The sequence below is a fragment of the Salmo salar genome, chromosome 04 (assembly GCF_965601325.2).
Source record: "Salmo salar chromosome 04, fSalSal1, whole genome shotgun sequence".
In the NCBI taxonomy this organism is placed as follows: domain Eukaryota; kingdom Metazoa; phylum Chordata; class Actinopteri; order Salmoniformes; family Salmonidae; genus Salmo; species Salmo salar.
This window is the reverse complement of record NC_138294.1, coordinates 53,332,682-53,356,667: the sequence shown is the minus strand read 5'-3', so window position 1 is coordinate 53,356,667 and position 23,986 is coordinate 53,332,682. Positions and strand designations below refer to the sequence as shown.

Here is a 23,986-nt window from a genome sequence, read left to right as displayed (position 1 = left end):
AGCCCTCTCTGGAGGAAGTCGAGAATGTTTTTCTGATGCTGTCGAGGTGAGAAGACCACCAACGTGTGACCTATTTTCTGGGCCAGCGTCCCCCTACAGTTCTGCCCAGAGGGGCTCACACAAAGACTGATGAGGGGCAGGCAAGGGGCAGTTGAGAGGAAGGCAAGTGGGCAGGGTCAGAGGAACCGCAGCGGAGGAGAAAAACACATTGGTTTTCAGTGCCCTGCTGAGAATGAGGTAATTCACACCTCTGCAGACACAATGTGAGCGAGAGTGTTGGTGTGAGGTGCCGTCGTGCTGGGACCGTAAGGTGGTCGAGAAGCAAGGAGCTGCCATTCCCGGAAAAACATCTCATAGCTCAGAGAGGTGAGAGAGAGGTGAGAGCTCAGAGACAGACAGGCAGACATACAGACCGACAGGACGCATTTCACAATCAGTCCCCATTCTTCTCAAGTCTAAGACGGCCCTGATTCAAACAGCCCTTCTGATATTCTACACCTCTCTTTAATCTCTTCAGAAAAACACAAATCAGCTCGGATGCTATGCTAATGACGGTCACGAACCCCTTCCTCTCCACAAACGCCAGCCCTGCTGTTGCCGTGCAGAAGAGCCCTCTGCTGGAGTCAACGCTCGTTTCTCTCTCTCTCTCTTCTAAGTACTGTATCTTCCCCTCCCTGCCATTGTCACGACGCCCCCAGTAGACCCTGTGGATTCAAAGTTAGTGGCAAGCAAAGTTGTGGAGACAGATTAACTTTGCAGGATTAGGTGGGTTAATTAATAGATCGCTGCGGCTCATTGTTTTGTGTTCAGGCGGTAAGAAGCCGCCCAAGAGAGGCGCTGCCGCATTAAATCAATTTCATGGCCCTTTTAATACTGACGAGATAAAGACAATATTTAGCTTTAAATTTGTCACTATTATTTGGCCACTTCAGTGGCTGCGCTCTCTTGGTGGAGACTGGGGACAAGGACACATCTGTTTATGGAGTGGGGGCCCGAGGGGGCCTCTGGGGACCAGTCCTCAGCGCTCTCTCCTCTCCTCCACCCCTCCTCGGCTGAAAGCACAGGCATTCGCTCCACTTCAACAGCAGAGAGAGAGAGAGAGAGAAGCACTGATTAGACTCACAGCAGCACTGCAGTATACACTTCCTCTCTTTGTGGACTCAGACATTGTCATACTTTTTGTCTCCACCTAATTCAAAACAACATGAGGTAAGTCGTCTATTCATAACCACAAAGCTGTCATTGACGTCCGGTAATACTTTCCTTTTTCTTATACAAAGAGATTAAGAGAAACAGCAAAACATGGATTTCTCTTCACTTCCTTTGAAAGAGATCGTTCACAGTAACAGAAATCTCGTCCCAGCTCTCTCCACAATATATCAGTCTGTCCTCTATATATAACCATCCTGACCCCCTGCAGCTGTGTGATGCCGTTACGCTCGCCTCTGTCCTCCATCTATCTCCCTTTCTCTCTCTATGAAACTACCACTGTTTTTCACTCCAATCTGTCATCCCGTCAAACCTTACACTCACCTATACCTAATCCATCTCACTAACTCTGCTCGTTTCTCACCGTTCTGTGAAACTCTATCCTTGCCAACATTTTATACATCTCTCCTGCTCCATGTCCCCCACTGGCTTTATCTCTGTGTCCGGCCCCCTTTTCCCAGAACCCAGTGTGGCACGTCACTATGACGCTATCACTACGGTGATGGACTGCTGCAGCGAGCGCCACACAGTAAGGTCACAGCCGTGTCAGTGTCCTCTGTATTGTACTCGGCTGTAGCCCAACATCGGCTGCTGCTCTGCTCTGCTCTGCTGCAGCTCACCTAGCAATGACAATGCACCACCAATTCCCTGTTCTGCTTAGCACTCAACAACTATATTTTGGAATATACAATGCTTTTATAACAATCCACAGTGCATAGCAAGAGCTGGAGAATGTAGCTGCTTTATTTTGACATAGTCATATTATTCACTCTTCTGTTTACCCTTCCAATATAAGTGAACTCTCCTTCCACGCCTGGCCCCAGGCACGTGTCTCTGTCTGTCTGTCTGTCTGTCTGTCTGTCTGTCTGTCTGTCTGTCTGTCTGTCTGTCTGTCTGTCTGTCTGTCTGTCTGTCTGTCTGTCTGTCTGTCTGTCTGTCTGTCTGTCTGTCTGTCTGTCTGTCTGTCTGTCTGTCTGTCTGTCTGTCTGTCTGTCTGTCTGTGAGGGGAACATAAAGGTCTCTGTATGGGGGGTGAAGACATGGAGCTCTGAGAGAGGCAGCCTGTGGCTGGACTGAGGAGAGGATGGGGAAGGAGGGAGGGGAAATGCACCTTTGAAAAAAGAAATGGCAAAATAAAAAACGACAAACAAGAGGGAAGGAAACGGATGCCATCTTTTCATCTCCAGACTGAGAAGAGGCCAATTGTTGTCATCCCTCAGCACCAAGTCTCATCTTTTATTGTTTTGGTAAAAGGTGTTTGCCAGCCGTATCAAAGGCACAAATCACAGACGAGCTACAGATGAGCTGGAGAGAACCAGGTGGCGTTTACATGACCTGCCACACATGCACTAGGTGCTCACCTCTCCTTTGAGTGCTATCATTCTTAATGCTCCTGAATCAATGAATACAACCACACAGCGAGTTCTCCTTCATATAAGTGAAATTAATATATATGTCTGCGAGCATGCACTGGAGAGACTGGGTTTAAAAGACTGGGTTGTCTATTCATGTCGGCTAGTGTAGTTGTGTGTATGTGTGTGTGTGTGTGTGTGTGTGTGTGTGTGTGTGTGTGTGTGTGTGTGTGTGTGTGTGTGTGTGTGTGTGTGTGTGTGTGTGCGGTCAATGGATTGGTGTATGTGTGCGTGCACTCTTGTGGATGTGTGTGAGTGTGTCTTTGCGAACACATTTGTGTCCGTCTGCTAGTGTGAACAGTGTCTCTTTTTGTGTCGATGGAGGCCAAAGGATTTAGTTTGGAATGAAACTACTTGGTACACTGATCCTTTGTTATAAGGACTTCATGGGTTTTGATTTGGGAGAGGGAAAGTCATTTATAGAAATAGGGAGAAAGCCCAGAGCCCAGAAAAGCCTGGATTTATGCTGGTAATTGCAGGAAGCAAAGAGATTTGGAAAGATCCCAAATCCTTATATCGGGGTTCCCCAACTGACGGCCCGCGGGTGATTTTATTTGGCCCCCCGAGTTTTTTTATTTTTATTGTTGGACATAAAAAGACTGTAAAAACACCAGCAAATCAACTCCAATTGATTTTTCCAAGGTATTCCCACGCATAATAAAGAGACATACGTGATCCTATACGACAGTTTTGAAATGATGTTTAAAATGAAATAAATGTGTATTCGTCAGTCGCGTAGACTAACAGTGAAATGCTTACTGTACTTACAGGCCCTTCCCAACAACGCAGAGAGAAAGAAAATGGATAAATAATAGAAAAGTAAAATCCCCTAATAGTAAAAGTCATAATAAATACACAATGATTCACAATAACTTAGCTATATACACGGGTCACCAGTCAAACATCATATCTGTTTGGGCTTCTTGCGGTCAATTTGCAGTCTACAAATGATTTGCAATTATGTTCCGGCCCCCTGACCGTCCACTCAAGAAAAAAATCGTCCCGTAGCTGAATCTTAGTTGATGCTCCCTGCCCTATCTCCTCCTCTATGGAGCAGAAGACAGAGGGAACAGCTAGCTACTGTCGCTGAGAAGGAAAGGTGATCGTTTCCTCATGAGCTATAATGTAGCAATATATTAATGCCACAACAGCCACAACACTGTAACACTTCAACCATTACAAACGTTGGTCCAGCAAATGCTAGCGGTCACACCTCTGTAAACACACACACATCTACCCGGCAGCAGCACGAGCCACGTGCTGCGTTTCATACAGCTACTGTATTGTGAGGGAATGATAAACGACCCCGGCCTATATTACTTTGTCATCGCGTCTTATAGCGTCTATAGTTTATGAGGGTGACTTACTTGGATCCTGAGAGAGATGTTCACACGTACCATTTAACTTTCAAAGACTTTCAGAGCGATTATACCGACGGTGTTGGAGTTCACTGGAGCAGTCAGAACATTTTGTCTAACAAAATAAATAATCCTCAGCACAGACACAGCTCATGGAGTGCCGAGGCAATCTGCTGCAGAGCTGAGAGAGAATCAGGAGTACGGAGATGTCCAGCCTCAGTAGTTTTCAGGTTATATACATGTAAATACCATAAACCTGGCATAGTCATGATGGACATAGTCATGATGGACATGGTCGTGCCTCCCGCTCATTCATTTTATGCTGGTCTCTGATCTAGGGTTAGTAGAGACCTGGCCAGGACACACAGCTGGGTCTTTATCTGGAACTCTTTGTCGGTGTAACATCCCAATCTGATCTAGAATCAGGTCTTCAAACATGAAAGTTTTAAGCCTGTGGGACCCTGTTGAATCAAAGAGCCAAGTGCAGAGGGTGTGTTTTTTTGTACTATCCTTGTGGGGACCAGAAGTCCTCCCAAGGACAGTAAAACAAGTGGGGACATTTTGCCAGTCCCCACAAGGAAAAAGGCTATTTTAGACTTAGGGGTTATGCTTAGTGCTTCATTTAGGGTTAGGTTAAGGGTTAGGGTAAGATTTAGGGTTAGGGTTATATATAATTTTGAATGGGAATCAATTGTTTGGTCCCCACAAGGATAGTAAAACAAACGTGTGTGTGTGTGTACTGGACCTCCTAATAAGATGCCAGTGTGGTTCCCCTGGGACCTGGGGCGTTGATATTAATTAGGCTAGGCCACCTACAGTAGGCCCCCTGTCATTAACACCCAAGTAAACAGCTTTAATTTGTTCTGCATTAATAATGGTCCTCTCCGTACACGAAGGAGGAAGAAACTTAGACGAGGGGAACAAACTGAGGTACGCTAAGATGAAAGAGAGTAGCTTAAAGTGTCAGGTCATCAACGCAACTCAGAGCTCAGATTAATCCCCTAGCTGAGGGGTGTATATTTCTATGGGACAGGAGCAGTGCGTGTGTGTGCACGCTAGTGTGTAGCAGGCATACTACACACTCATCACTGTCGCCACTGCTTAAACCATGTTTTATGGTACACAATTACACCTTTACTGCCATTCAATACAAGGCGAAACAGTTCTCTCAATAATGTGAGAGTAATACATTGGTTGTACTTGGCATAGTCAGGCTCTGAACACTCAGTGAGTTATACAGCAATTCTGCTATACGACCTGCCACTGATTGCAGAAGTCATAAACAATGTATGAGTCAAAATGGAGGCCCAGTGTGGGGAGGGATTGGGTTGTATTAATGAGTGAGTGTAGCTGCTGAGCCATGCGCTGGGAGAAGAGGCTATAGAACTGGAGAACCATTAGTGCTGTCCAGAGGACAGAGGAGAGGAAAGAAAAAAGGAGAGGAGGCTGGAGGAGGGCACTTGCTGATTTTGGAACCCTGGTGGGTGTTTGGCCTCAAGAAGAAAGAAGAAGAGACTCTTCAGTCTCATAACATCAACATATTGCCCTCCTTTTCTCCTCTCCTGTAGGCAAATTCATCAGGGACGCCCTCATAATCAGAACACAACTTGAGTGAGATGAAAAATATCATACAAGGAGTTTTACCATGACTTTGGCAGTGCATGGCCGGACAAACCAAGTCTCGGGCCCTAGGAAGGAACATTTTAAAGGATGCCGCTTGGCATTGGAGAGAAAATGTTGTAGTTTTCAAGCTAATTTCCTACAATTCTACGCATTTAGAAAATAGAAAAACTTGCAGTTTTAAAGCTTAAAGTAACTGTCCAGTGTTTCCAGATTTCTACAAAATATGACATATAATTCATTACAATATGAGTAAAATAGTTTTCCTTCCAAAAAATGGTAATTAAGAATGTTAAAAAGCACCTTTTCTGTGTTGGAATTGTGTGGGCTTACTCCAAGAACAGAATGGTGTGGGAATATACTGGTCATTAGAAATCTTCATGCGAGTTACAAGCATTTTTTAAACGGTCTGTTAGAGATACACGTTTTAGTTTTTTGTTTCAATTCTTTATTCATGCTTTGGCCACAAATACGAGTATATGACGAGTCAACAACATTATTTGGGTATGAGTTAACAGAATATGAACCTTTTAAATGTGAGATTTTCACTGAATAGTTACTTTAAATTACATTGTATTTATTTAAAAAAACGATATTATTTTGTGAATACAAGAAGTATTGGAGCTGAACAATTGATAATTGGTGTAGTACTGTGGATACCAATATCCTTGTGAGCCTCCCAGGCCCATGTTGCCCAGGGTTAAGAAAATACATTGTAGATTAATAATATTACATTGTATATCCCTTAGCTAAAATTTGTCTTCAAAGTAGCCACCCTTTGCCTTGATGACAGCTTTGCACACTCTTGGCATTATCTCAACCAGCTTCATGGGGCGGCAGCGTAGCCTAGTGATTGGAGCGTTGGACTAGTAACTGAAAGGTTACAAGATCGAATCCCTGAGCTGACAAGGTACAAAAAACTGCCGTTCTGCCCCTGAACAAGGCAGTTAACCCACTGTTCCAAGGCTGTCATTAAAAATAAGAATTTGTTCTTAACTGACTTGCCTAGTTAAATAAAGATAAAATAAAAGGTAGTCACCTGGAATGCATTTAAATTAATAGATTTGCCTTGTTAAAAGTTAATTTGTGGAATTACTTTCCTTCTTAATGTGTTTGAGCCAATCAGTTGTGTTGTGACAAGATATGGGTGGTATACAGAAGATAGCCCTATTTGGTAAAATACCAAGTCCATATTATCGTAAGAACAGCTCAAATAAGCAAAGAGAAATGACAGTCCATCATTACTTTAAGACATGAAGGTCAGTCAATCCGGATAATGTCAAGAACTTTGAAAGTTTCTTCAAGTGCATTCACAAAAGCCATCAAGCGCTATGATGAAACTGGCTCTCATGAGGACCGCCACAGGAAAGGAAGACTTAGAGTTACCTCTGCTGCAGAGGTGAAGGTTCCTTAAAGTTAACTGCACCTCAGATTGCAGCCCAAATAAATGCTTCACAGAGTTCAAGTAACAGACACATCTCAACATCAACTGTTCAGAGGAGACTGCATGAATCAGGCCTTCATGGTCAAAGTTCTGCAAAGAAACCACTACTAAAGGACACCAATAAGAAGAAGAGACTTGCTTGGCCCAAGAAACATGAGCAATGGACATTAGACCGGTGGAAATCTGTCCTTTGGTCTGATTAGTCCAAATTTGAGATTTTTGGTTCCAACTGCCATGTCTTTGTGAGACGCATATATATATATATATACACACACACACACATTGATTGTACAAAACATTAAGAACACCTTCCTAATATTGAGTTGCAGACCCCTTTTGCCCTCAGAAAAGCCTCAATTCATCGGGGCATGGACTCTACAAGGTGTCAAAAGTGTTCCACAGGGATGCTGGCCTATGTTGACTCCAATGCTTCCTCCAGTTGTGTCAAGTTGTCTGGATGTCCTTTGGGGTGGTTGATCATTCTTGATACACACGGAAAACTGTTGAGCATGAAAAACCAGCAACATTGCAGTTCTTGACACACACTGGTGTGCCTGTCACCTACCATATCCCATTCAAAGGCACTTAAATATTTTGTCTTGCCTATTCACCATCTGAATGGCACACATACACAATCCATGTCTCAATTGTGTCAATGTTCCCCTCAAAAAAATGTAATCGCTAAGAAAATTTCAGGTCTGCTGAGCGCAAACTTGAGTGTTGTGAAAATTCTGTGCAACTTCTGGAGTGAGTTTACTGTGAACACTGAGGCTGTACCCGCTTTTAGTTAGTTTTAACAGTGGTCAGGTAGGCTAGTGTGGCTATTTGATCATAATGTAGACCTACTATAAAAAACAATGGCGAAAATGCATTCCGTAACATTTGGAACTAGCTGTTCTATCATTCAGCCTACAGTAGCAGCCAATGATAAGTGTTCAATGTAGGCCTACATTCCATGAGACTGACATTGACATTAATCTGTTAATCCACTTGTCCTTCAGACAAGGAGGTGACTGAACATGTTGTTGTGTTGTTTGATGCAAGAAACAACTTTACAAAATAAAATGCATCATTATTCCCATACCATTACTACAGAGAATCAGACAAGTTATGCTACCCTCTGCCTATTGGCTACTTAGCTTATTCAAGCCTGTTTAATAATACATCACTGCCCCTTCAAAATAAAAAAATAGCTCTTTACCTGACTCACTTTTCAAAGATGTCTAGAAATGCACACGTTTGTGCTCTTGTAGGCAGCAATCACTACCCCATTGCCGACTACAAATGATCTGGGCTAATAACTCACTAACTAGCAAAGGATAAGAACAAATGTACAAATGTGCACACGTCACTGCATGTAGCTCTCACTTTGATCTCCAAACAAGTGTATCTACTCACGACCACTCATGCTGTAAAAACAGTCCAGTTCAAAGTGAATGGCACAGATCCATACATGGCAATGGTCTATTTGCAAATAGGCCTACTGCAGCTCTGATTGTTCATGGTGCACCGATCTATGTAGAGTACAGGGAAAACTCTAGAAAGTTCAATCTCGTGCTTCTCTGCACGCATTGATATTTCTTCTGCGAGGCAGTCCTGCGTGCAGCTTAGAGGGAACATTGGTCTCAAGGCTTAAAAATCCTTCTTTAACCTGCCTCCAGCTACACTGATTGAAGTGGATTTAATAAGTGACCAATAGGTTTCACCTGGAATCACCTAGTCAGTCTATCTCATGGACAGAGCATAATATTTTGTATACTCAGTGTATATTGAGATCTGGTCGCGTACCCCCTGCAGTACCTGGACCCCACTTTGAGAACCCTTGCAATATAGGACACTGGGCTGACAGCAACACTGTCTCCTCTGTCTGCCTCTGTCACAGCAGCTCATCTTAACCACAGCAGATGCTGGGACATCAGGCTCCACAGTGGGCTGCTGCGTTCTGGCTGCACTGCTGATCTGTCTACAGCTCACACTGGGGATTTAGACTTTGGGGCTTAATTTTTCCCACCAGCTCAGGGCTGGGCCATCCATACGGCCTGCATGTCACTGAGCATTAGCCAGGTACAGAGACGTCGTGGCTCCCCTCCCAACCCACCCACACACACACTGGGCTGGAGATCCCTTATCCATTAGACCCTGTGTGGCTCCGCATAGACACACAGCCTGCAGAGCGCTGCTAGGACAGCCAACAGCACACTGCACTGGGCTCTGGATGCAGCATGTGTTTACAGAGCAGTGGAGCTGATCTGGGACCAGGCTGCAGGGCCTGCTCTTGGTCTACATATAACTACACAGAGTAGTGGAGCTGATTTGGGACCAGCCTGCAGGGCTTCACATAGATACATAGGTTGTGACACCGCACTGCAGACTGACGTCAGACCTGCAGTTTCACCAGAGTTAGCGATGACGGAACCATGGCCGGAGAGAAGTGCTGCGTGAGTGTGCAGATGATGCTGCTCGTCATGCCCTATTTTAAGGCCTGTGACTCGTGGAATGCCACTGCCTCCACACGTCCATTGGGTTAATGAGCAGCCTTTTCAATTTCTCTCTCTCTTTATTCCCTTGGATCAGAGTTCATAACCCCTCTCATCTCATCCCCATACCCACACAAAGAGTTGCCCCCACACACACAATCTACACTAAGTAATCCAAATGCTGTAAATAGCTGGCTGGAACGGACGGCTGAGTAGATGGCTATGGCGAGGTGTCTACCCATCAGTACCATTAGAATGGATGTGCATTTAACCCCCTCCATCATCTCTTTCCACATCACACGTCAGGATGTGAAGTCCCAGCAGCGCCTCCTTTTAATGAGAACACTGGCCTAGGGTCAGGCTGTGTGGAGTGTGTGTGTGTGTGTGGGGGGGGGGGGGGGGGGGGGGGGGGGGGCATTTGATTGTACATACATTATGCATGGCTATGTTTGATGTTTGATATATAACTTAAATGTGTGTTTGTGTATGTGGTGTGTGTGACCGAGGTACTTTGTGTGTGTGTTGCGTGCCTATGTTTGCATGAAGAAGGAGTGAAGGCGACTGGTCTATTTTCACAGCATCTTTAAGCATGTGTGTGTGTGTGTGTGTATATGTCTACGTACACATCAATACACACCAGGGATTCAAACAGCAGCCATTGCTGAAATGAAAGCCGGAAGAATCTTCATCTCTGAAATGGGGGAGACATCTATGCAGTAGAACACAATAACTGATGCCAGCTTTGCATTCCCAAACACTTCTTCCAGATGGCTTATCTCCATAATGACATCGCAGCGCTTCGGCGTGCCCGAATAAAACAGAGAGAGGAAGATGAGGCGGATGTTATTTCCTCTCGCATCACCTTTGATGATGCGGGTCAGGTTGGAGGAGGTGACGCCATGGCAGCTAGGGTGGGGAAGACTCTAACACCTGACCCCTTGACCCCTGGTCAAGATTGGTCCTCTGTCTCTCCGGTCTAGCCCATGTCTTTATTGAGGGTTTCAGGAGGGTTTCTGGCGATCTGTATTCCCTGCTGGGTTGGAGCAAGTTTATAGTAACACAGAGAGAGATGCTCACTCCTGATTTCTAAACGTCTGTTTCTGTCCCATAGAAATGAGGTAGTGCTCTGGGCTGCTGAGTGACTGGCTGTGTTAGTAGAGGTGGTGGAGGGAGAGAGGAGGACGTGGGATGGAGAATACGCAGGGGACGGACGGTACAGTAGCATACTGTGGTCTCCAGTACTCTTATCTGCCACCGAACAGAGCTGGCATGGCTGATATATGTGAAAACAGCAGGATGTGTTGACAAGGCCAGGAAACACACTGTAAAAAAATTACTCTGCCATAAAACTGCTCCACACACACCACCTCAGTGATATTGTAGATGTGTGTGAAAGAACCAGATAATCTGTCCACCAACAGATATACTGTAAGTGAAGAATTAGCTCCTTACATTACAGTAGGTCCCCTATGCCAGCAAACCGTTCTAATTTCATTTGTGATCATACTAAAGCTATGATAGTGCCTAAAATAAATCTTCACAATCACAATAGATGTCAATACCAGCCTAAAGCACAAAGCCACCTGCACCAAGCCAGTCCATCCAATCAAATACAGACACAAAACGTCAACAAAAAACTCAATGACTTGCACAATACTAACGACACCATAAAACCACTCATGTATCCAAAGACAACATAGATATTAGGCAAATGAGTGCCAGTGGCCTATATGCAGCCATATTCAACACTCTCCAAGCTCCACTCTATCCCATTCCTCTCTGTCTTACAGTGGGTGCTTCAAAACAAAATGAGCTCCACTCCCCTGGCCAAAATCCATTTTTAACCTCCCAAGCAACCGAGATTACTGCAAATCCCTGGAAGCTACAAGGACCGAGAAAATGTGTTTTCACCTTGCATGTTCTACATCAAGGTCATGGACTATGAGAGACGGGCTGCCTGGAAGAGGAATACGCTGTGTGGTGGTAGCGGGGAGGCAGGAGTAGAGGATCGTTTTACAGGGAAAGCCAGGGGGGATTAGCTAGGAGTGAAAAGTTAACTTTCCACCATCGCCCTGCCTGATGCTTCACCTCTCACTGCCGCAGCGCCCTCTTCCTCCTGTCTGATCCGGAGGAAGGAAACATTGCACCTGCTCTTTTACCAGCCACCCCATCTACCCATCCCCGTCATCTCTACATCTCCTCATCTCTTCATCTCGCCATCTCTTCATCTCCCCATCTCTTCAAGTCCCCATCTCTTCAAGTCCCAATTTCTTCATCTTCCCATCTCTTCATGTCCCCATCTCCCAATCTCTTCATGTCCCCATCTCTTCATCTCCCCATCTCTTCATGTCCCCATCTCTTCATGTCCCCATCTCCCCATCTCTTCATGACCCCATCTCCCCATCTCTTCATCTCCCCATCCCTTCATGTCCCCATCTCTTCATCTCTTCATCTCCCATCTCTACATCTCTTCATCTCCCAATCTCTTCATGTCCCCATCTCTTCATGTCCCCATCTCTTCATCTCCCCAACTCCCTATCTTTTCATCTCCCCATCTCTTTATCTCCCCATCTCTTCATCTCCCCATCTCTTCATGTCCCCATCTCTTAATGTCCCCATCTCCCCATCTCCCCAACTCCCCATCTTTTCATCTCCCCATCTCTTCATGTCCCCATCTCTTCATCTCCCATCTCTTCATCTCCCCATCTCTTCATGTCCCCATTTCTTCATCTCTACATGTCCCCATCTCTTCGTCTCCCCATCTCTTCGTCTCCCCATCTCTTCGTGTCCCCATCTCTTCGTGTCCCCATCTCTTCATGTCCCCATCTCTTCATGTCTCCATCACCCCATCTCTTCCATCTCTCCATCCCCCATCTCTTCATCCCCCATCTCTTCATCCCCCATCTCTTCATCCCCCCATCTCCCCATCTCCCCATCTCTTAATCTCCCCATCTCTTAATCTCCCCGTCTCTTCATGTCCCCATCTCTTCATCTCTACATCTCACATCTCCCCATCTCTCCGGAGATAGCCTTTGGGGGAGACAGGTAGGGGGGATGTAAGAAGGTGAGATTGCCCCTCTGGTTAAGGTGCTGTGTGTGTATAATGAAGGGATCGTCGGGTTTACCCCAGGTGCACGCTGACATCAGGCCGTGTATGTATGAGGGAATAATCACCGGCTGCTGATATTTCAATCCCCTTCTCAGGGCTTAGTCACATCACTGGCTTCTCTAGCGCCTGACAATTCACCCCACTCTCATTATCCCTCCCCTCATCCCTTCATCCATCGCTCCATCCACAGACAACACCCCTTTACTTATTTATTTATTTATTCAAGCATTTATTCATCTATTTCAATGCACTTACAGTGTACAGCATGAAATTCTCCAGCGTGGGCCCGTTGATTTGAATATAAACTGCCGTCCGCGTCTCCGTGCGGATGGGAAGGCAACATGATCAATACTTGGCCTGGGGATAGAGCATTTAACATGGAGTTTGATTTATACTTCAAAAGTTCCAATTACCCTGTCAAAGGCCTGGAGACTGGTGGCCGTTTTAACAGCTGAACAACTCCACAGCTTTATGATGCTCTTTAAATAAAGTTTAACACGGCCAACCTCCTGCATTAAAACATCTATAGGCCCTAAGTGTGTCATAAACAACATACAGTATGTGCTTCATCATGTCACATCTAGGGCCAGAAGATTCTGTATTATGTGGTAAAAGGTCAAATCTCCCATAAAATTTCCCTGAGATTTGGAATAAAAAAGCAAATGAAACTAATGCAAATAAAGCCAAACATTACCTCTACCATACATAGAGATGTATTGGTCCTATATGCAGACAGATGTAAAGGTATTGGATAGTAGGAAATCATCCCTGCAGATTTCCATCGGGCCCTTCTCATGTCTGAACATCTTTCATGCTGGTAGGACCCTTCTACAAAGAAGAGATGAATAATCTATTGTTTCCTGGCCTTCCTCTATCCTCCTCCTCTTTCTCCCTCCCAGTCCTCCTGTCCTCCTACAGCTCTCAGCCCAGGCACCTTTGACAAATGATTATGTCTGACCCCAGGGTGGTAACACCTGTGGCCCCCCCACCCCTGTCCCTATTTCAAAAACCTATTACATAGATCTGAGCTGCTGTCAGACATTTCCCATTCTGCCTTATCAGTGGCGGGACTGATGTCTGGCACGGCAAACAGACTCTGTGTAAAGTGCTTAAATAAAGCATGAAATCAACAGGATGCCTGCCTGAGGCGTGCTGTATCACAGCACCACATCTCCCTGGCCAGAGGCCCCCACCCACAACCCCGCGCTGCCTCCCGCTGCAGGCTGCAGGTACAGCTGCTCACCTTCACACAACATGTGCTCCATTTGGGCTCATCAACCGGGACCCACCCGGCTCCAAGTCAACGCTTTTAACTAATTTTAGTTTTTGATGCACATAGGGCTGGATATAAAAATACTTCTAATCTGACTCTGTGTGACTGTGTGTACGTCTGCCATTTTTATGCCTCCCGACAGATGGATTTGCATACATTGGGAGTGAGGCTGAGGGCTTGAAAATCCCTCCTCCATTTTAGCCGTTTGGTCATGGTGGCGTTCATACACGGGCTAAAAAGAGTAAGCTATTTACACCACATATTGCAGCTTTCAACAGGCTGGTTCAGAAATCCAGACACGTAACACACTTATCACTCACTCCACAGCTTATCTGGTGTGTGTGTGTTTGTTTGTTTGTTTGTTTGTGTTTGTGTTTGTGTGTGTGTGTGTGTGTGTGTGGGAGGGAGGGAGGGAGGGAGGTGAGCTAAACAGGGCTGTAAGACAGACATGTGAAGAGCAGAGAACTTACCAGGGAACTGATAGCTGTAGCTCGGGGCGAATCCAGTGTATCCACGGCCGTACGTCGCCACAATGTTAGGGTAACCTTGAGAAAGAAAAGGTACAAAACACATTATAGAACTTAATTCGGCAAAAGGGCACTGCAGTGGTGGAAAAAGTACCCAATTGTCATACTGGAGTAAAAGTAAAGATACTTTAATAGAGAATGAGTCAAGTAAAAGTCACCCATTAAAATACTACTTGAGTAAAAGTCCAAAAGTATTTGGTTTTAATTAACTTAATTATCACAAGTAAATGTAATTGCTAAAATATTCTTAAGTATCAAAAGTAAAATTATAAATAATTTCAAATTCCTTATATTAAGGAAACCAGACGGCATAATATTTTTCTGTTGTTGTTTATTTACAGATAGCCAGGGGCACACTCCAAACTCAGACATCATTTACAAAAGAAGCATTTGTGTTTAGTGAGTCCGCCACGTAACAGGCAGTAGGGATGCCCAGGAATGTTCTCTTTATAAGTGTGTGAATTGGACCATTTTCCTGTCCTTCTAAGCATTCAAAATGTAATGAGCACTTTTGGGTATCAGGGAAAATGTATGGAGTAAAAACCACATACTTTTATTTAGGAATGTAGTGAAGTAACAGTAAAAGTAATCAAAAATATGAATAGTAAAGTAAAGTACAGATACCACAAAAAACGAATGAAGTAGTACTTTCAACAATTTTTACTTAAAGTACTTTACACCACGGAGGCATTGTCAATGCTTTCTGCCTCTGCAAGAGGGATATAGACATGCAAATATCTGGACTACACTGGGAATACGTTTGTATACAACTTTGCATAATGCTTTCATGAGTTATCCTCTGGGTCCAAATGTTTGTATTTTCCATACCCCAAAATAAAGTATATCAAATCAATCAACCAATCAACTGAGGAAGGCCACGCATCAAGAGCTGTCGTGATGGCTTAGCATGAATAAATAGCCTGCACCTCCCTGCTCCACCAGCCTGATGGTGACTGATGAGGCTCTAGGAGAAAATAATTGTGAACCATATCAATATCCAAATTGGCTTGGATGATATGCTGTAAGTATATCTATCATGTGCTGCAGCGCAATCTAATATGCAGACTAAAATCATAATAATATATTTGTAAATAAAAACACAGCTTCAAAATGAGTGTGTGTGTCATTTCTAAATTAATTTGCCATCTGTTGTGCTTTTCGTAGCTACCAGTGCTGACGCAGAATGTTTCATTGATGACGGGGGTCACAAGTTATTCTGGGTCTGTTTATTCCTTCCAATTTGTCATTGTTGGTACATTTCTTAAAGTGGGAAAATTAGCAATAGGGCTGACCCCGTTTAGTAGACTGGTCGATTATTTGGTGGATAAGCTGTTGGTCGACCGAGATTTTATTTGTGTCGAAGTGGCAAATATATACAGTACCAGTCAAAAGTTTGGACACACCTACTCATTCAAGCGTTATTCTTTTTTTTGACTATTTTCTACATTGCAGAATAATAGTGAAGACATCAAAACTATGAATGAACACACGTGATCATGTAGTAACCAAAAAAGTGTAAAATGAAAATATATTTTATATTTGAGATTCTTCAAAGTAGCCACCCTTTGCCTTGATGACAGCTTTGCACACTCTTCGCATTTAAAAAAAGATATATTTCACCTTTATTTAACCAGGTAAGCTAGTTGAGAACAAGTTCTCATTTACAACTGCAACCTGGCCAAGATCAAGCAAAGCAGTGCGACACAAACAACAACACAGAGTTACACATGGAATGAACACGCGTACAGTCAATAACACAATAGAAAAAAATAAAGTCTATATACAGTGTGTGTAAATGGCATAAGGAGGTAGGCAATAAATAGGCCATAGTAGCGAAGTAATTACAATTTAGCAGATTAACACTGGAGTGATAAATGAGCAGATGATGATGTGCAAGTAGAGATACTGGTGTGCAAAAGAGCAGAAAAGTAAATAAAAACAATATGGGGATGAGGTAGGTAGATTGGGTGGGCTATTTACAGATGTACTATGTACAGCTGCAGCGATCGGTTAGCTGCTCAGATAGCTGATGTTTAAAGTTAGTGAGGGAAATATAAGTCTCCAGCTTCAGCAATTTTTGCAATTCGTTCCAGTCACTGGCAGCAGAGAACTGGAAGGTAAGGCGGCCAAAGGAGGTGTTGGCTTTGGGGATGACCAGTGAGATATACCTGCTGGAGCGCGTGCTACGGGTGGGTGTTGTTATCGCGACCAGTGAGCTGAGATAAGGCAGAGCTTTACCTTCTCTCATTTACATTCTATCAACCAGCTTCATGAAAGCATTTCAATTTCTTCCTTCCTAATTTCTTTCCTTCTTAATGCGTATGAGCCAATCAGTTGTGTTGTGACAAGGTAGGGGTGGTATACAGAAGATAACCCTACTTGGTAAAAGACCAAGTCCATATTATGGCATCATTATTTTAAGACATGAAGGTCATACAATCCTGAAAATGTCAAGAATTTAGGAAGTTTCTTCAAGTGCAGTCGCAAAAACCATCAAGAGCTATGATTAAACTGGCTTGCATGGCAACCGCCACAAGAAAGGAAGACCCAGTTACCTCTGCTGAAGAGGATAAGTTAATTCAAGTTACCAGCCTCAGAAATTGCAGCCCAAATAAATGCTTCACAGAGTTCCAGTAACACACACATCTCAACATCAACTGTTCAGAGGAGACTGAATGAATCAGGCCTTCATGGTCGAATTGCTGCAAAGAAACCACTACTAAAGGACACCAATAAGAAGAAGAGACTTGCTTGGCCCAAGAAACATGAGCAATTGACATTAGACCGGTGGAAATCTGTCCTTTGGTCTGATTAGTCCAAATTTGAGATTTTTGGTTCCACCCACTGTGTCTTTGTGAGACGCAGAGTAGGTGAACGGATGATCTCTGCATGTGTGGTTCCCACCATGAAGCAAGGAGGAGGAGGTGTGATGGTGCTTTGCTAGTGGCACTGTCGGTGATTTATTTAGAATTCAAGGCACACTTAACCTTTTAAGGTATAGGGGGCAGTATTTTCGATTTCGGATGAAAAGCGTGCCCAGAGTAAACTGCCTAATACTCGGGCCCAGAGTCAAATATTTGCATATTATTAGTAGATTTGGATAGAAAACACTCTGAAGTTTCTAAAACTGTTTGAATGATGTCTGTGAGGATAAAAGAAAAATCCAACGAGGAAGTGGGAAATCTGATGCTTGTAGTCTTTTCAAGTCATTGCCTATCTAACACACAGTGACTTAGGGTTCATTTTGCACTTCCTAAGGCTTCCACTAGCTGTCAACAGTCTTTAGAACCTTGTTCCAGGCTTTTGCAGTGAACAGAGAGCGAACAAGAAGGCCGGGAAGTTGGTGACTCAGAAATGACATGAGATCAGTTGTGCGCTTTCATGTGATAAGGTAGCTGTGTTCCATAACGTTTTTCAAGACATTGGAATCGTCCGGTTGGAATATTATTGAAGTTTTATGTTAAAAAGGCCCTAAAGATTGATGATATACAACGTTTGACATGTTTCTACGAACGTAAATATAACTTTTTTTTACTTTTCGGCGTGAAATTTTCGCCGCGCTTCCTTCATTTGGAGTAGCTTACTGAATGCGCAAACAACAAGGAGGTATTTGGACATAAATTATGGACTTTATCGAACAAAACAACATTTATTGTGGACCTGGGATTCCTGGAAGTGCCTTCTGATGAAGATCATCAAAGGTAAGTGAATATTTATAATGCTATTTACGATTTTAGATGACTCCAAAATGGCGGGTATCTGTATTGCCTGATGTATTTTTCTGAGCGCCGTACTCAGATTACTGCAAAGTGTACTTTCCCCGTGACGCTTTTTCGAAATCTGTCACAGCGGTTGCATTAAGGAGATGCTTATCTATAATTCTTTGAATAACAGCTTAATATTTTATCAACGTTTATGATGAGTATTTTTGTAAATTGTTGTGCTGATTCACCGGCAGTTTTGGAGGCAAAATATTTTCTGAACATCACGTGCCAATGTAAAATGTTTTTTTGGGATATAAATATGAACTTTATCGAACAAAACATACATGTATTGTGTAACATTGAGTCCTAGGAGTGTCATCTGATGAAGATCGTCAAAGGTTAGTGCTTAATTTTAGCTGTATTTCTGGTTTTTGTGACCCCACTCCTGCTAGGAAATTGGCTGTGTGTTTCTTCTTGTGTTGGCACTGTCCTAACATAATCTAACTTTATGCTTTCGCCGTAAAGCCTTTTTGAAATCGGACAATGTGGTTGGATTAAGGAGAGGTGTATCTTTAAAATGGTGTAAAATAGTCGTATGTTTGAGAAATTTGAATTATGACATTTTCTTGTTTTGAATTTGCCGCCCTGATATTTCACTGGCTGTGTCCCGCAGGTGGGACGCCCACGTAGCCCATAGAAGTTAACCAGCATGGCTACCACAGCATCCTGCAGCAATACACCATCCCATCTGGTTTGCGCTTAGTGGGACTATCATTGGTTTTTCTACAGGACAATGAACCAAAACACACCTCCAGGCTGTGTAAAGGCCGATTTGACCAAGAAAGAGAGTAATGAAGTGCTGCATCAGATGACCTGGCCTCCACAATCACCCAACTTCAACCCAAATGAGATGGTTTGTGGACGAGTTGGGCCGCAGAGTGAAGGAAAAGCAGCCAACAAGTGCTCAGCATATTTGGGAACTCCTTCAAGACTGTTGGAAAATAATTCCTCATGAAGCTGGTTGAGAGAAGCCAAGAGTGTGCAAAGCTATCATCAAGGCAAAGGGTGGCTACTTTGACGAATCTCAAATAGAAAATATATTTTGATTTATTTAACACTTTTTTGGTTACTACATGATTCCATATGTGTTATTTCATAGTTTTGGTGTCTTCAGTATTATTCTACAATGTAGAAAATAGTAAAAAATTAAGAAAACCCTTGAATGAGTAGGTGTGTCCAAACTTTTGACTGGTACTGTATATAAAAAGATTTATGGCACACGAGACACCTGTCTGATTCACACCTGTCGGATTCACACCTGTCTGATTCACACCTGTCTCGGTGGACTAATCCACTGAAGAGGCCGCAGGGATGGCCCACCAGTATCACCAGTAGTACATTTACTGTTAATTCCCATAATTTCTAATCTACAATGTTTGTTTGGTTACGGTAATTTCTGTTAATGCATTCAATATATTATTATTACAGTCTTACCGTTGACATTCACTTGTGAGAAAAAAAGTTCTGGTTTATTTCATTCCACTTATGAGTTGTCAATTAATTCATTGACAGGAGCGCTCCAAACAAAAGACAATCTTGAGAAAGGACACGCACCTGATTACGCATAGAAGTAGTCCTAGGCTACTTGGCCTGCACGCAAAGGTTTCTATCCATGAGTCTGGGTACCAGGCCATTAGGACCTGATGGTAGCTAGCAAGTTGGGTAGTACCAAAGCATGTCTAGAGTATATAAAAAGGAGATTACTGTGACCTAGCAGTCACATGTAGGCCTATAAATATGTAACGATGCGCGTTGAGAGTCGGGAAGCAAGTTCAGGGAGTGTTTTAATAAATATACACAATACAATACAAAATAATAAACACAAACAATGCACAGACATGACACAGGTACAGAAACAATGACACCTGGGGAAGGAACCAAAGGGAGTGACATATAAAGGGCAGATAATCAAGGAGGTAATGGAGTCCAGGTGAGTGTCATTATGCTCAGATGCGCGTAACGATGGTGACAGGTGTGTGACATAACGAGCAGCCTGTTGACCTAGAGGCCGGAGAGGGAGCACACATGACAAAATGTGCCAATAGTTCCTCAATGTAGCCTATTTAAAAATCTTTCCAGCTCTCTCCCTTTCGATAACCACAACATGAAAGGGGGAAAAGAATGTCCAGTGGAAACATAAAAATAGGCCTACCTGATTACTTACAATCCCTTGCTCAAATAGTCTACAGCTGTGTCTGTCTGTCCGAAGCTTAAACAATGTTGCAAGTTAGCTAGCATGATCAGGCTGGACCAAGTTAATATCCGATGCAATGTTTCAAGTTATTTTCAGACAGACCATGCGTAGCCAATGTGATTTATAGGATATTTATTTTTATCAGGACATTTTCTGCCTGCAGGCTGCAATGTTTTTATTTGTTGGTTTATGTAGGCTATTTTTACATATTGGCAATGGCAATAGAAGTCATTTTTTGATTTGTATCATTTTCATTTAGATAGATTTTTGATTAACCACGTTACATTGATTTTGAGACATGAAGACTTTAATATAAATTAAATGAAACTGTTCCACGAAAATGTGCACATGAAAATCATAACTGGCACGCAGATCAGTAGAAATGGTACGATAACTTGGCACTCCAAATGGAAAAGGTTGCCAACCCCTAGTGTAGCCGGCAACTTCAGGAGTGGACCAGCAGCAGCGGGCAGTCGGAGGGTCGGGAACAGGTTTCTTTCTTCTGTTTAGGCTATATTGATCTCTGGCTCCCTCTTTAGTCATTTTTGTGTCTTCATTTTTTAAAGCATCAGACAAGTTCAGTAGCCTACATATAGTTGATTTTATTCAAACATAGGGTGTCTATATATCGAAAAAATACACGTTTAAAAATGATGACCAATCGATTGGTTGAAAGAACAGACAACTATCGGTTGACCATTTTTTGGGGGGGTCGGGGCCGGCCCTAATTAGCAATATGTCAGCTGAACAGTTACCAGTTGAAACATACCAGGAAACACAGGGGAAAGTAGGCCAGATCTCAGTATACTGTATAGAGATGCACACACACACACATGCACACAACTCTACCTACATGTACATATTACCTCAATTACCTCGACTAACCGGTGCCCCCGCACATTGACTCTGTACCAGTACCCCCTGTATACAGCCTCGCTATTGTTATTTTACTGCTGCTCTTTAATTATTTGTTACTTTTATTTCTTATTCTTATTTATTTAGGTATTTTTTAAACTACATTGTTGGATAAGGGCTTGTAAGTAAGCCTTTCACTGTAAGGTCTACACCTGTTTTATTCGGCACATGTGACAAATGCAATTTGATTTGATTTGAACACAAACACACACAGTATCAATGCCAGCCATATGGAGGATGGATAAGAGCGTGTGTCTATGTGTGTGTGTGTGTGTGTGTGTGTGTGTGTGTGTGTGAGTGAGTGAGTGAGTGAGTGAGTGAGTGAGTGAGTGAGTGAGTGAGTGAGTGAGTGAGTGAGTGAGTGAGTGAGTGAGTGTGTGAGTGTGTGAGTGTGTGAGTGAGTGAGTGTGTGAGTGAGTGAGTGTGTGAGTGTGTGAGTGAGTGAGTGAGTAAGTGTAAGGGGCCTGAGTAAAGCTGAAGCAGACCCGTCGGGCCAACAAGACTAAGTTTATTTATTGTTCCTCTGCTGTCAGGACGCTCATTACAACCACCAGTCCACAAGTTAATTATCTGGACAGCTTTCAAACAGCAGCAGCTGTGGGAACATATTGAGAAACAGAGTGTGTGTTCGGGATGTGTGTGAGAGCTGAGTGTGTGTCTGTGTTTGTGTGTGTTTGTGTGCATGTGTGTGTATCCCTCTGTATATTGACACATTTGAGTGTGTGAACAAGTAAGTGACTGAGTTTGATCGAATGACAGATCAAGGAAGATCAGTTTGATCATCGCAAACATACTGTTCCTTTTAAAGCGAGGCTATTTCAAAGCCTTTATCTGTTGTCATAAAAAGCTGTTATCATCTCCAGCCAAAGCTTTGTCTAAATTAGCCAGTAAAAAGGGATTCCCTCTAGCCAGAAGCAAATCACTAGAATCCACTCTGATATCTTTGTTTTATAGAGAACACACACCATGATAGCCTTGTGTTAAGGTTATCACAGAGTACTAACTTGATAAACTACTTCGCTGTTCCCCTGTGAAAGTCTCCATTATGTCAAACAGCTTTGCTCTCTCTAGTGAGTTTACGCTGCAACTAACTTTCTGCAGAAATAGGATAGAGTATAGTCACCGGACACTTTAAATTGGCTTTCCCCAGCTAAGCCTTGTCAATTCTCAGCATCACCCCAGACCAGACCAGGGGTGTTGTGACAGAGACAGAGGACAGCTCTCCACTTCCAGGGCAAAGAAACATGTATGTCTGGGTAATAAATATCCAATCAGCCTTTTGCTGCCCATGACAAAGCTCAATTTAATCCTGAACAAGTGAGAAGATGCTTCTGACTGAGAGGCGATGAGGGGAGACCTGACCTGCAAGAACGAAATATGAGAGGCTAGACCAGCTTAGGGACTGATGAGAAAACAAATCACTGAACACAAAGAGAAGCGTCAGAGGTGGATCATTGTGAATTTGGCAATGATGTGATATCATGGGAAGTGATGGCATCATTATCTCTATTTGGCCCTTAAATGTAGAAAAATACCATCACCTAAACTGTGATTGAACAAACCACATGGAATTCAGTGGGAATATTTCAGCCTGTGTGTCAGGGCAGGCATTATGGGCAGGCCTTAGGGGGCCTGGCCCGCCCTACCGTACCTCCTTGCCCGTCCAAATAAAATATTTAAATATTGATAATTTACAGGGGTGGAAAAAGTACTCAATTGTCTTACTTACATTTGTATTACTTGAGTAAAAGTAAAGATACCTTAACAGAAAATTACTCAAGTAAAAGTGAAAGTCACCCAGTAAAATACTACTTGAGTAAAGTCTAAAAGTATTTGGTTTTAAATATACTTAAGTATCAAAAGTAAATGTAATTGCTAAAATGTACTTAAGTATCAAAAGTAAAAGTATAAATCATTTCAAATTCCTTATATTAAGCAAACCAGACAGGACAATTTACTCGTTTTTTTTATTTATGGATAGCCAGGGGCATGCGCCAACACTCACACATCATTTACAAACGAAGCATTTGTGTTTAGTGAGTCCACCAGATCAGAGGCAGTAGGGAAGACCAGGGATGTTCTCTTGATAAGTGTGTGAATTGGACCATTTTCCTGTCAAAATGTAACGAGTTCTTTTGGGTGTCAGGGAAAATGTTTGGAGTAAGAAGTACATTTCTTTAGGAATGTAGTGAAGTAAAGGTAAATGTTGCCCAAAATAAAAATAGTAAAGTAAAGTACAGATACCCCCAAAAATACTTAAGTAGTACTCTAAAGTATTTTTGCTTAATTAGTTTACACCACTGACAATTTATTTGACCAAGACGCGAGCCGACGGAAAGATGCATCAATCTCAGATAAAGTATTTGAGCGAGCGAAACAGCGCCCCTCTGTCTCAGTAAGTGTAGCCCATGTATCTGATGCTGTCTGGACAAAAAGAATATGGCATGTCTTTCTCTTTTTTGCCAGACAGCATCAGATACATGGGCTACATGTAGTAAGACAGAGGGGCGCTGTTTCGCTCGCTCAAATGCTATTTTGGACGAACGTGCAAAGGTAACCTACTTTTAAAGTGATTTGTTTGACAATCAGATGAAAACATCATGACAGGTTGTGTTCATGCCACATTAAAAGGTCATACATTTTTACAGTTAAATTACATGTCTTTACTATAAAACCCACACTAG

At 43.1% G+C, this 23,986-nt stretch overlaps 1 protein-coding gene across 1 annotated transcript in view; it reads right to left on the bottom strand.

The window, feature by feature from the left end:
- LOC106603292 (RNA-binding protein Musashi homolog 2) overlaps positions 1 to 23,986 on the bottom strand; it is a 179,809-nt gene that overhangs the window by 31,403 nt on the left and 124,420 nt on the right. Inside the window, exon 5 of the mRNA XM_082974557.1 lies at positions 14,373 to 14,447. Within this exon, the coding sequence (XP_082830683.1) occupies positions 14,373 to 14,447 (75 nt within the window). The remainder of the gene's footprint in view (positions 1 to 14,372; positions 14,448 to 23,986) is intronic.